The sequence below is a fragment of the Mirounga leonina genome, unplaced genomic scaffold (assembly GCF_011800145.1).
Source record: "Mirounga leonina isolate KUSES-001 unplaced genomic scaffold, KU_Mleo_1.0 Mir_151, whole genome shotgun sequence".
Taxonomy (NCBI): Eukaryota; Metazoa; Chordata; class Mammalia; order Carnivora; family Phocidae; genus Mirounga; species Mirounga leonina.
The window spans coordinates 85,080,974-85,094,317 of NW_023270377.1; the positions used below are offsets into that span (position 1 = coordinate 85,080,974).

The 13,344-nt window shown below is 36.9% G+C and overlaps 1 protein-coding gene across 1 annotated transcript in view; it reads right to left on the minus strand.

The window, feature by feature from the left end:
* The window catches only part of KYNU (kynureninase), a 126,922-nt gene that overhangs the window by 69,861 nt on the left and 43,717 nt on the right, over positions 1 to 13,344 (minus strand). Inside the window, exon 6 of the mRNA XM_035008118.1 lies at positions 8,053 to 8,135. Coding sequence (XP_034864009.1) covers positions 8,053 to 8,135 — 83 coding nt within the window. The remainder of the gene's footprint in view (positions 1 to 8,052; positions 8,136 to 13,344) is intronic.

Sequence of the window (13,344 nt, forward strand, 5' to 3'; positions counted from 1 at the left end):
ATTAACGCAGACGTTTACTTCAAATATAACCTAAAGGCACTAAAGAATCAAGGGTTCCTAACACCAAAGCACCACACATCAGACTAATTTTTAGCATCTTTTTAAAGGAAAATTTACCTACTTGACCTATTTTTTTGGTTCCAATTGCGTTTCTGAAACCAACACTTGTTCTTCTAAGATATATCAATATCATCAGCATTCCATAGGAAAATAAAAAAAAAAATTAAGCAAACTGAAATTCTTTCGAGTTGCTTTTCTTTGTTCTTTTTTCTTTTTCCCAAGATCTTTTTTTGAATTACTGTTGAAACATCAAGAACTACAAGTATTGCAGGGCAAAAATTTTTAAAAACTTCCTGAACTCTTATCAGGATTTAAAATAGAGTTTTTACTTTAGAAGATCATCTACAATTCATTGCAGTAAATGTCAAGATTTGAATCACCTCATCGAAGATGGGTACAAGCCAGGATTCTCGTTTGTGGAGTGCTTTCCTGCTTGTTTATTTATTGATCATAATTTTTTGCTTTACCAGAGGTGTACCTTAGTTAAAAGCAAGCACGGCCTTCTGATCTCAATGCCTGGCACACGAGTGTTTATTGAGTCCTTACTATGTGCCAATACTTCTAACTATGTGACTTGTATTTTTTTACATATTCTTCAGTCACACAGTAACATATCTACTTTAATTGTCTATATTTATCAATGAGGAAACGCGTCCGAAGAGATGAACTAACTCACCTCAAGTCTCATAGATAAGAAGTAAGACAAAATCAACCTTGTCTTAGAAAAAAAAAAAAATTAAAATCTTTGTTCCAGATTACATTGGGAAGCGTTGTCTACATTATCCACTCCCTGTAAATCAAATACAGGAAGCCCATGTTCATTACCAACATTCCTCTGCATCTTTTTAATTTTAATTTAATTTCAAATATTTTGCCAAGAGAAGATGACAGGGCCCCAAGCTGCTTAGTGTTTAATAAGAGGATACGTGACGGATCTCCTAACTGCCATCCATGTTCTATATAATTGATTAAGCAGACGCAAATGTTATTGTGGATTTGCTTGTAAGGTTTGTAATCAGGCTAAGTCTCAGAACTTTCCACTCTGTCTTTCAAGTAGTAAATTCCTGTGGCCTCCAGAGGTGGCTAGTGCATGGGTGAGGATTCGTAACTGGAGACAGCTTATAGGGATTATTGCTTCTCAGAGGGTCAACCACAAGTTTCATAAAGCAAATTTATGTCCACATTACAACATTTTTATAAGCTGATATGCATGTATCTAGCCCTTTGTGATTTTTATGTACCCAGGGAGAAGTAGGCTTAATAACAATACTAATAATATTCTTCAGCAATTCTATTTCTAGCATCTTGATAATATGACATTAATTATAAGGGAAAGTTATTCCATGTTTTGCAGAATTGTTGGCTCTATATAAAATGTTTTATTAACAGTTTTTCTTCTCTTCTAAAATTGAAATTCTTTTCTACATCTATGAAAAAATATAGTTGCTCACTGTCTCCTCCTCCCCTCTATCCACTCTACCAATTGGTACACATAATAATTTTTGTTATCCTCCTGTTACTTCTGTTTGGGAAATTTTATGGTGAAATAAAGACTGTGGTTTTAAGAACCTGAAAGATTCAATCATTGCCCCAAATATACAATGTGTCTGTTTGCTCATGACACATTTACGTAGCTTGCAGGTAGCAAAAATAAATTTGACTTCTGCTGCTTTTTACTGTACTTACCAGATAATTATTTTAATTATTTCATGATTTATGAAGCCTGGATTTCCAAGCAGGATTTGAGGTTTCTTGGGTTACAAAGTGAGGAAGAAAGATGCAAATGAGAAACAAATAGAAACTGTTACATGTTTTTGCTACTTCCAATTCAGTATTTTCTCAGAATTTCCTAGTGAACCAGGCAGAAAGGGAACCTGGTGGGATTTGCAACAAATAAGATAAACACAAATATGCGTAAAAACACTTTATTTTTAATCTATTCCTAATAAAACAGAGTGAACTTACTCATTTTTCACCTTGACTTAAGAACCATTTCTCTGACTAATATACACAATTTAAAAAGTAAAGAAATTTGGGAGATAACAGTTACTGACATTTTTTTTTAAAAGTACAAGTTTTTAAAATATTTTTTCTAATACGCTTTGTAGACACTGTCAATTCACATTCCTTTGGTCAACAAAAAAATAGTAGAAGTATTTCTTCTGACAAAACATGAATTGTAAAGAACAAAACAAACATTTAATAAACTCAGAATTAAAACTAAAAATCAGGGGCGCCTGGGTGGCTCAGCTGTTAAGCGTCTGCCTTCAGCTCAGGTCATGATCTTAGGGTCCTGGGATGGAGCCCCGCATCAGGCTCCCTGCTCAGGGGGAAGCCTGCTTCTCCCTTTCCCACTCCCCTTGTTTGTGTTCCCTCTCTCGCTGTGTCTCTCTCTGCCAAATAAATAAATAAATAATCTAAAAAAAAAAAAAAACAACTAAAAATTACCTTTGTTCACTGAAAACATTTCAAATGAAATATTATATTTGTCATAAATGACGAGACTTTGGAAAGACTACCTACCTTAAATTATTTATTATATATGCTTATTGTTACTTACAATACATAGTAATTATGATATCTGTAATAAACAAAATACATATTGTTTCTTGAGCTTCATTTCTATGAAAGTGACTGTACTCATTTCAATAAGGAATTGTTATCTTTTATATCCCATATCATTAGGATTAAATGTCTGTAATTTAATTAATACAACATTCAGGACAAAACCACAAAAATAGGGGTGCCTGGGTGGGTCAGTCATTAAGTGTCTGCCTTCGGCTCAGGTCATGATCCCAGGCTCCTGGGATCGAGCCCCGCATCGGGCTCCCTGCTCCGCGGGAGGCCTGCTTCTCCCTCTCCCACTCCCCCTGCTTGTGTTCCCTCTCTCGCTGTGTCTGTCTCTCTGTCAAATAAATAAATAAAGTCTTCAAAAAAAACACACAAAAATAATGAAGTTTGTCCCATATGTGTGATAATTTTTTATGGTATTTCAAAGACACGGAAAAATCTCCAAAGCTAGAGTTGATAAATATATACTTTTTAATTTTTTAATAAGTTCAATCCTTTTATTTTTCTAAATAAATTTGACTAGTGGGTTTTTTTTTTCCCCCATTTTCAATAGTAATTACAATGAGAGATGCCTCGTTTGAAATTTCAGTGATGGTTGTGATGTATTTGCTGGGCAAATAAAATACTTGCATATTTAATAAGTTGCAATAGAGTTATAAACTTTTATTTTTTTATTATTATTTTTAAAGATTTTATTTATTTATTCATGAGAGACAGAGAGAGAGGCAGAGGGAGAAGCAGGCTCCCAAGGAGCAGAGAGCCCGATGCGGGACTCGATCCCAGGACCCTGGGATCATGACCTGAGCTGAAGGCAGACGCTTAACCATCTGAGCCACCCAGGCGCCCGAGCTATAAACTTTTAAATGGTCAAAAGAATTCTTTTTTCCAGGGTTACTGGCTTCATAAATAAATCTCACAAAATAGTATCACCTTCCCACTTCCCTGGCCTGTATATAAACATTCTAACTCCTCTTTTAGAGGATGATAAATATTAAGCACAAAATAACAGGATTAGAATGCTGTTTATGTTCTGAAAGCAAACCTAGTAAGGAAAAAAACAATCCACAGCTAAAGAAAACATATGCTCAGATCAAATTAATCCGGTCTTTTTTTTTTCCAGGTCTTTTATTTATATGTTAGACATTTGAATGAATATAATTAGCTTCTAAAAAATGAACATAAATGGAAGCACTGTTCACTAGCTATTTAACACACCCTTACATACAATCCAGGATTATTCAGGTGGTAGTTTCCTCCATCAAAATATACACAGTCCTCTAGATAATGCTGACACCTGATCAAGGGCTCTGTGTTCCTAAGAACCTGACTAGTCTGGTAGGAGATGTTAGGTTTTCACCTTTACCTGCCCTGCCTGACCAATACTTTGGCCTTGGGTCCCAGCCTCAGGCATTCAGAGCTGTGCAGATTCACCCTGGGGCTCCTTTTGAGGGTCTGGATTCTGGCTCTGCACACTCAGCCTGGCTTCATGTGCTGCCCCCCAAAAAAACTGTGCCTCCAGGCTTCCAACTGCTCCTTTCTTTAGCAGCGGCAGTATTTCTGGTCTGTAGAGATTTCTATTCAATTTTTTTTTTTTTAAGTGTTGCTGTATGTTTGTTAATCTAATGTTTTTCCTATCATCTCTATGTGTTTGGAATAGAAGGGATCACTTTTGGCTTGTACTTAAATCTGTTATTTTTATTATTATTATTATTATTTTATTTTTACTATGTTATGTTAGTCACCATACAATACATCATTAGTTTTTGATGTAGTGATCCACAATCCATTGTTTTCATATAACATCCAGTGCTCCATGCAGTACGTGCCCTCCTTAATACCCATCACCCGGCTCACCCATCCCCCCACCCCCTCCCCTCTAAAACCCTGTTTGTTTCTCAGAGTCCATAGTCTCTCATGGTTCATGGTTCTCAAACTCAACACCCAAAAAACAAATAATCAAGTCCAAAAATGGGCAGAAGACATGAAAAGACACTTCTCTGAAGAAGTTATACAAATGGCGAACAGACACATGAAAAAATGTTCATTATCATTAGCCATCAGGGAAATTCAAATCAAAACCACCTTGAGATACCACCTTACACCAGTTAGAATGGAAAAAATGGACAGGGAAAGGAACAACAAATGTTGGAGAGGTTGTGGAGAAAGGGGAACCCTCTTACACTGTTGGTGGGAATGCAAGTTGGTACAGCCACTTTGGAAAACAGTGTGGAGGTTCCTCAAAAAGTTAAAAATAGAGCTACCCTATGACCCAGCAATTGCACTCCTAGGTATTTACTCCAAAGACACAGATGTAGTGAAAAGAAAGGCCATATGCACCCCAATGTTCATAGCAGCAATGTCCGCAATAGCCAAACTGTGGAAAGAGCCGAGATGCCCTTCAACAGATGAATGGATAAAGAAGATGTGGTCCATATATACAATGGAATATTACTCAGCCGTCAGAAAGGATGAATACCCAACTTTTACATCAACATGAATGGAACTGGAGGAGATTATGCTAAGTGAAATAAATCAAGCAGAGAAAGTCAATTATCATATGGTTTCACTTATTTGTGGAACATAAGGAATAGCATGGAGGACATTAGGAGAAGGAAGGGAAAAATGAAGTGGGGGAAATCGGAGGGAGAGATGAACCATGAGAGACTACATCTATTATTTTAAACTAGAAGTCAATATTCTGATTGTATAATACAGCCACATAAAACAGAAATGTATATAGAGTAATGATTACTCAGTTAATAGCTAGTAGGAAATAGAACTTGCTTTTGCTTGCAACCCTTCTATTTTTTTTTTTTTCAACTTTTTGAACAGGTAACACATTCCTATTGTTCATAGGAACTAAAACAGATTTTCCTTGAAAGTCTGGTAAATTTGGGCTACATCACCCGAGTGTGTTTTTCCACTGTGCATGTGGAGTTTGCTGTAAGGGGACCCTACTGAGCCATTATACTGGGACAACCCATGTCAGAATCTTTAGGTTGTCCAAGTATCACAGAGAAGAATGTTCAAGTTTCCTGCATAGATACTGGATACTAAATTAGAACAGAAGTGGATAAACATTTATTTAATTCTTTTGTTTTCACCAAGGAATATGTTATAGACTAAACTGTGTCTACCTGAAATTTGTATGTTAAAGTCCTACCCCCAGTATGACTGTATTTGGAGATAGGGCCTATAGGAGGTAATAAAGGTTAAATGAAGTCATAAGGGTGAGGTCTTAATCCACTAGGACTTTTCTTTTATAAGAAGAAAAGAAGAAAGAAGAAAGAAGAAAGACACCAGAATGCCCTTTGTCTCTGAGTGTGCACAGAGGAAAGGCCAGGTGAAGACACAGAAGGAAGCCATGTACAGCCCAGGAAGAGCCCTAGTCCAACCAGAAAACAACTCTCGGGTGTTGGACTTCTGGCCTCCATCCAGAACTGTGAGCAAACATCTGTTGTTCAAGCCCCCCTAGTCTGTGGTATTTTGTTATGACAGCCTGAGCAGACTAATATAGTGTACATATCCTCCCTTGGGAGCCTTCTTCCTTCTTCAGAGACTCACCCAATCATCTAGGGAGAACGATTTCCCCTGGTGGCATAGAATGGGGAAAGGGAGCTGGCATTCTAACTGAATTTTAAACAGACTTTCAACACACATCTCTCTCTCTCTTTTTATTCCTATTTTACTCCCACTTCTAGAGATGCTTATTGTAATTTCCAAAGTTGTTTTTTTTTTTTTTTAAAGATTTTATTTATTTATTTGACAGAGAGAGAGCACAAGTAGGCAGAGTGACAGGCAGATGGAGAGGGAGAAACAGGCTCTCCGCTGAGCAGGGAGCCAGATGTGGGGCTCGATCCCAAGACCCCAGGATCATGACCTGAGCTGAAAGCAGCCGCTAACGGACTGAGCTGCCCAGGCGCCCCGTAATTTCCAAAGTTTTAAAGGATCTGCAGTGTAAAGCAGGTGGCTTTCCATTTTTTTTTTCCATTGGGAGGTGAAGATTTGGTTTCCTTTTTTTTTGTTGTTGTTACAAAGGCAATTACCACTTATCCACTTGCTATCCAATTCCCAAAATGTTGCTATCATCTCCATTTCTGTTTGTTCTTTTATACTTTTACTTTTTAAATTCCACTAAGAGTTGTTTAGTGAGAATTCAGAAAGAAAGAGTACTTAAATGATTATGTTCAGTCCCCTTCATCATTAATTGGAAATTACCTCTTTTGAAGCACTAATCCCAATTTTTTTTTATTTCTCTTTATTATATGATTATATGTATATATTAATTTTACATTTTGGGGGGTATCTTCCTGTAATGAGAGTCCCATGAGGATATCCCATGGGATAAAGATGGTGACGATTCTGACTCACTATTTTACTTACTATTGTATCCTCAGTACCTACTCCATACGTGCTGACAGACACACAGCAGAGGTTCAATAATCATTTCTGAATCAACAAGGTATTCCTCAGGTTTTCATGGTTTGTCAATTACTGTAATTCTTTCTGGATGTAAATCCTACTGTCCTCACTCTAATTCCACTTTCTCCCAGCTCACGTTGATATTGTCTTCTGATCACTGACCAAGATGCAATTGGGATGAAGCAATAAAGATATGTTTATACTTGCCTGTAGAGGACTGAGGTTTGAAAAAGCATTATGAAAGTTATGATTTCCCTAAGTCCTCTAAATATTTCCAAATAACAGCACTCCAAATACTTAAACATCATTAATTTTTTTGTTCAATACCCTAAATATCATATAAGATTTTAAGCAATGCTCAATATTCAACCCAATTAAATAGCTTTTTTTTTTTTTTTTTTCCCAAAAGGTTAACACGTTTGCCATCGAAAACTATCTTGAATACTACCTGGAGTATATAACTCACTTTAGGAAACACATTATAAATATATAAATATATTTATAAATACGTATATATAAATATAAAGAACAACATCAACCATATTATTTCTAACAATTCTCAGCTTAATTTAAAATTAGTCACCATGGATTAAACTGAAATGAGCCAAAACCTGATTGGTGTTTTAGGGTTTTAGCATGTAAAGGTTAGTGTTTATTTTGTCATATAATGAAGGGTTATAAAATTCATTTGAGTTGATTTTTATGAAATTAGTTTAATTATAAATAAATACAATGCCTGCGCTCTTTATTGGGGAGTACATATTAGTCTTAAAATATACAAGAAAACACAATTAAATATTTTATTTTTGTGCCAAATAACCCAGTGATGTTTGCTATAGCCGTCAAGTCTCAATTAACGGTATGTTCACTCTTTACTGTAATGGGTTAAAATAGAAAACCAGGGTGTTCTTCAATAAGATTTTGACTTTATAATCTAGGTTTATATCTAAATGATAATGCCTTTATGATTCTTTTGGGAAAAATCCATTTTGTACTTACCTACAATGTCATTCATAAGGCCTACAATAGTCTCATCTCCTGTAATCCAAGGACGTTTTCCTAAGTCATGACCATAGGCTCCCCTGAAATTGAAAAGGGACATAGACACTATTAGATTTGTATGTGTGTATGTGTGCGCATGCGTAATTTTTCATATATCAGCATTAGCAACTGGACATTTCTAAATGAATCTTTGTAATGTTTTAGTAATTATACAAAATCATGCTTCTTTAAAACCAAAAGTAATACTTGAGAACTCTATTTTTTAACTTGTCATTTCTTAATTTCTTTAATTTCCATTTTATGGGAGGGTAGTTGAGATTGCCTATGTACTACTTCATTATTTTACTCTATTTTAGAGTCTAAGATACTGTTTTTTTCTTCTCTATTTTGAAAATTTCAAGACTATTTGAACATTCTACTTGTATACCTGTAGCACATAGTAATATCTACACTAAAACATAGCTACTATTTTTTGAGGCTAGAAATTAAAATGATTGCAAATTCAGTTTTTAAGTACAGCTACAATCTGTAAACTAAACAGAAGTGTGTAAAATGTGACTATATTCATGATGACATTTTAAGTAGATAAATAAACTTGGCAATAATCAAAGCCAACATTACATCTTGACCTATTTTCTAGCAATTTCATCTCCCATATTCTAGCTCAATTTTATTATTCTAGCAAGTATCCCAGTAGGCATAATGGCAAAACACAAAAGAGGTGAGAGAACTTCCACTCTCAAGAAGTTTCCGTTAAATGAGGAAGGAAATACATTTGAAATATGGAAGAAGAAACTGAAACAAAGAATCAAGGCGGGAGTGACTGAATGTGCTGTTGCAAACTTGTGGCAGGAAGCTAGGAATTAATTGTTCTTAATTCCTCAGAAACCCCCAAACTCCCTAAAGTTGGAGAAAGGAATGAGCCCGGTATTTTTTTTATAGTGCAAACTGTGCTTGAACCTATACTCTGAAATTCAGTAAACTGGCAGTAGTGAGTGGTCAACCTGTTCTCAGAGGTGAAGGGTAGCAGAGTATGTCACCCCAAAATATGTCGCTGTGGTAGATTGATTATCTTAAACTACAGGCACTTGAAAAACAGCAAGCGCAGCGAGAGGCTGTCTCTGTACTCCCCTATCTGCCTGAAGACAGATCTTTCAAAAGGAACTCAATTGCCATAAATCCCCTCCCCAGCAGTTTCATCAACCGGGGAAGATTGAGTCTTGCCACAGGAGAGGAGACTAGAAGTCAACACTACACTCAGATGGGCTTTTTCACAACCTATGGTAACTTTTAGCTCTTCTTCTAAGGGCTCTTCATCTTTCCTAAAAATCACTTATTCTGCTGTAAGTGGCCTACATCCTCCTCCTCTTTTCTTATTAAGATAAGATTTAAGCCTGAATTCTTTTTTTTTTTTAAGGGTTTTTTTTTTTATTTATTTATTCATGAGAGACAGAGAGAGAGAGAGAGAGAGAGAAAGAGAGGCAGAGGAAGAAGCAGGCTTCCCGTGGAGCAGGGAGCCCGATGCGGGACTCGATCCCAGGACCCTGAGATCATGACCTGAGCCGAAGGCAGACGCTCAACCATCTGAGCCACCCAGGCGCCCCTAAGCCTGAATTCTAAGTCATTGCGGGGAGGGGGAGGTCCTTTGACCCACGTGTCTCTTGTGCGTACAAGAGCGATACGTGCTAATAAACTTGTGCGGGTTTTTTTCCTCTTGCTAAGCTGTCTTTTATTACAGGGGTCTCAGCTAAGAACTCAGAAGGGTCTGGGGAAAATTATTTTCTCTCTCCAGTGGGTTAACAGGACGAAAGGAGCCTTGTTTTTAGCCTTTGTGGATTTTCATGATGTGAATATCCCCTGTGGTCCATTTCCTGGCATCAACCAAAATCCTTAATATTTAATGACTGGCTTTCATTGCCTGGTCTGAGCCAATTCCAGGTCACCACTGATTATGAGACTACATGTATCATAAGCTGATAAAGCCTGTAAAAGTAAAAGTAAATGGGTGGCAATATGCACCTGAAAGGATGGCTGTGAAAAATAAATAAGATAACATGTAAAAGAGACTGGCACATAGCATCCCTTATCTGACTGTTCCCTAATGTAAATCTGCGTGGGCATGTGGGGGTACAATGCAATTTTTAAACTAATATTTTGATTACTAATTTTGAAACTAATATTTTGTCAGTATAAACTGAGATGAGGTAAGAGGACTTTGAGAATAAATAGAGATAAGAACTAAGGAGGAAGAGAAGGGCAATTGCTAGTTATTATTATTCATATTATTATTAGATAGCCGGCAGCTTGCCTCTTTCTTGACTTCCAATATAAATGCTAAAGACAAAAATCATTATCATTAAATGGTAGTTAAAGGCAGATACTTGGATCCTTTTTTATTTTAATCACATAGGGCTCCGTGGCCTTGCTGATAGCACAATACATCTTATTACATTTAGGTAGTAAAATTCTACGTTCTGCCTCAGAGAATTTATGTCTCAGAATAGTAGGCCACCTACTTCTCACTCTGGTAAGACACCGTGGTAATAATCTTTAAGAGTATGTTTCTTCCTGCCATGCTCTTGGCATCTCCCCATACCTTCAAAATATCACACACACAGTCTGCTTCTTTCCTTTTTGTCAGTTGATTAGCCTGGGGTAGTGAAATGTATTTAGGAAGTTGTTACCCCAATAAATTCAAACTAAAGTGGCCTGTCTTTATAAAGCTTTGATGTAGATTACAGTGCACTTTTAAACTTATGTATCAGAGTTAAGAAAAAGATTACATTGCTCTCATTCAGAACTAATACTTGCAGCATAGTTGCAATCTTGTCTTACAAGTGCTGCAAAGGAAAAGAGCGTGGCAGACAGTTCCCTCAGGACCGCAGCATTCATCATTCCCCCGAGTGGGGTGTGCTCGGATATGTCTACGGAGTGCTATCTGCTCATGAAATTAGATTTCAGGATGTAAAATCGAATTAGGAAGTGAATAGAGGATCCTCTTTGAAAGAGGACTCTGCTTTAACCACCCTACAAAATAAAAAGTAGCCAGGCTTTTAAAAAGCTCCTCCCTGCCCCCTTCCCCCCCCGCCCCAGCCAAGGAAATAAGACATCACAGAATCCTTAAGATCACCATTTTTTTTTTTTTAATCTATGATCCAATTGATGATTAGCCACCACAGATGTTAGGAAAATCTTTGTAACATGTCATACCATGTACATACTTTCTTATTCTTACTGAAGGGCGGCGGACTATGCCACACCAAAATTCACCTCTTTGGCATAAAGATTACCTTGAGCTGAAGGCACCTGAAAAACAGCAAGTGTAGGGACAAGCTTCCTCTGAGCTTCCCCATCTGCCTAAAGACAGGTCCTCCAAAGGAACTCAACTATCATCAATCCCTCCCCAGGAATTTCATCAACCAGAGAAGATTGACTCTGGTCCCACAAGAGGAGACTAGAAGTCAACACCACACCAGAAGACTTTGTCACAAACTATCACATCTCCTATCTATTCTTCTAAGTGCCTTTCATCCTTCCTAAAAATCATTTATTCTCCCCTAAGTGGCCTACATCCTCCTCCCCTTTCCCTACTAAGATGACATATAAGCTCTCAAATTTCACGGATTTTTTTTTTTTTTTTTTTTTTTTTGGTATTCACTTTTTTCCCCCCGGGATGCCCTCATGCCCATAATATTAATAATTAGTAAGTAGTAATTATTATTTCCTGTTAATCTGTGTGTTGTCAGTTTATTTTATAGGTCCAGTTGTTGAATGAAGAGGGGTAGAGGGAGCATTTCTTTCTCCCCAGAATACACTTTTTTAAAAAAATATATTTTTATTTATTTATTTGACACAGAGGGAGAGCACACAAGCAGGGAGAGAGGCAGAGGGAGAGGGAGAAGCAGGCTCCTCTCTGAGCAGGGAGCTTAAGGCGGGAGTCAATCCCAGGACCCTGGGGTCATGACCTGAGCCACCCAGGCGCCCCAACTTTTTTTTTTTTAAAGGAACATATGAACTGAATGAGACTGCAGTGTCTGCAGGAGCACGCCTCCCCCTTGTGCTTCACCAGCACCCTTTTTGCACACATTGCCATCCAAGTTAGTCACTGCCAGCTAAGCACACGGTTTGTTCCTAATATGTAATCCAGTGGGCTATTTTCTTCTTAAATAAGCCTACCTAAAGTGTCACATGGGTCTTAGAAGAATCCCTATAAAGATACAACTGGGTCAAATTTTTGCTCCCATGAAGAAGAAAGAAAATCATTTATCGAGTAGATATGACAACACAGAAGACCTAAACTATTGTGGTTGTATCTTAGGGACATAATATACATTTCTCAATTTACAGTATGCTCTTCGGGATGGATATATCGGATATATCTTTCTCTTCTAGCCAAACGTTCCCACTGTGATTATTAGCCCATGTTATTTTCCTTTAAATAATCTGGGCCGTTAATAAATCTATAATACATAAATATGTAATATTAAATGTTCTAAAAAAAATTCTGGCAGACCCACAGACCCCTATCAATGCTGTTTCTAATTGTTATAGCCCCATTTTGCTGGTAATTAATTATATATCAAGTGAGTCAAATCACCACAAATTTTTTCTATTTCAGAATGTTATAAATATCTGAATATTGTTATTTCCCAAAACAAATATACTTCTCCCAAGTAAAGTAATCTACTTTGGAAATCACATACAGTTGAAAATAACAATAATAAGCACTTAAAACCCACAGAAGTAAGTGCTTTATTGTCATTGCTTTGTCTTGAATAACTTAAAAGTTTTAGATGAAATCATTTAGGCCCAAAAATATTTCTAAGTATGCCTCTATTCTTGACTTTCCTCTAGCATAAGTAATCAAAGTCAGTAGCTGTATGAATTATAAAATCTGGCTGCCCTATGGCCAGTGATGGTTTATTTTGTAGATAGGTAGGTAGTATGTCTGTGATAGGACATAAAAGATAGAGACACGGACATTAACAGCCATGAGCCAAGTGGTATTTCCTACCTTATATGGCTTGGATGGCCAGTCAGACTTGTTATCAATATCCCAGAACAATATCTCACTTAGTCAAAGGACTCTGATTTTTATGTTACTGTTAAGATTATACATTTCTAATATTATTTTTTTCCTGTTAAGCAACTAATTTCAGTTTGCATTAGAGTATTTAGTAACTATGTAGCTCTCTTTGACTCAGTCCTTCTCGAAATCTTACACTGGTCAAGAAGAGAGGAAGGCACTGGCCTGATTTGGGTATCAGCTAAGAAGCAGGGTAGAAGTGG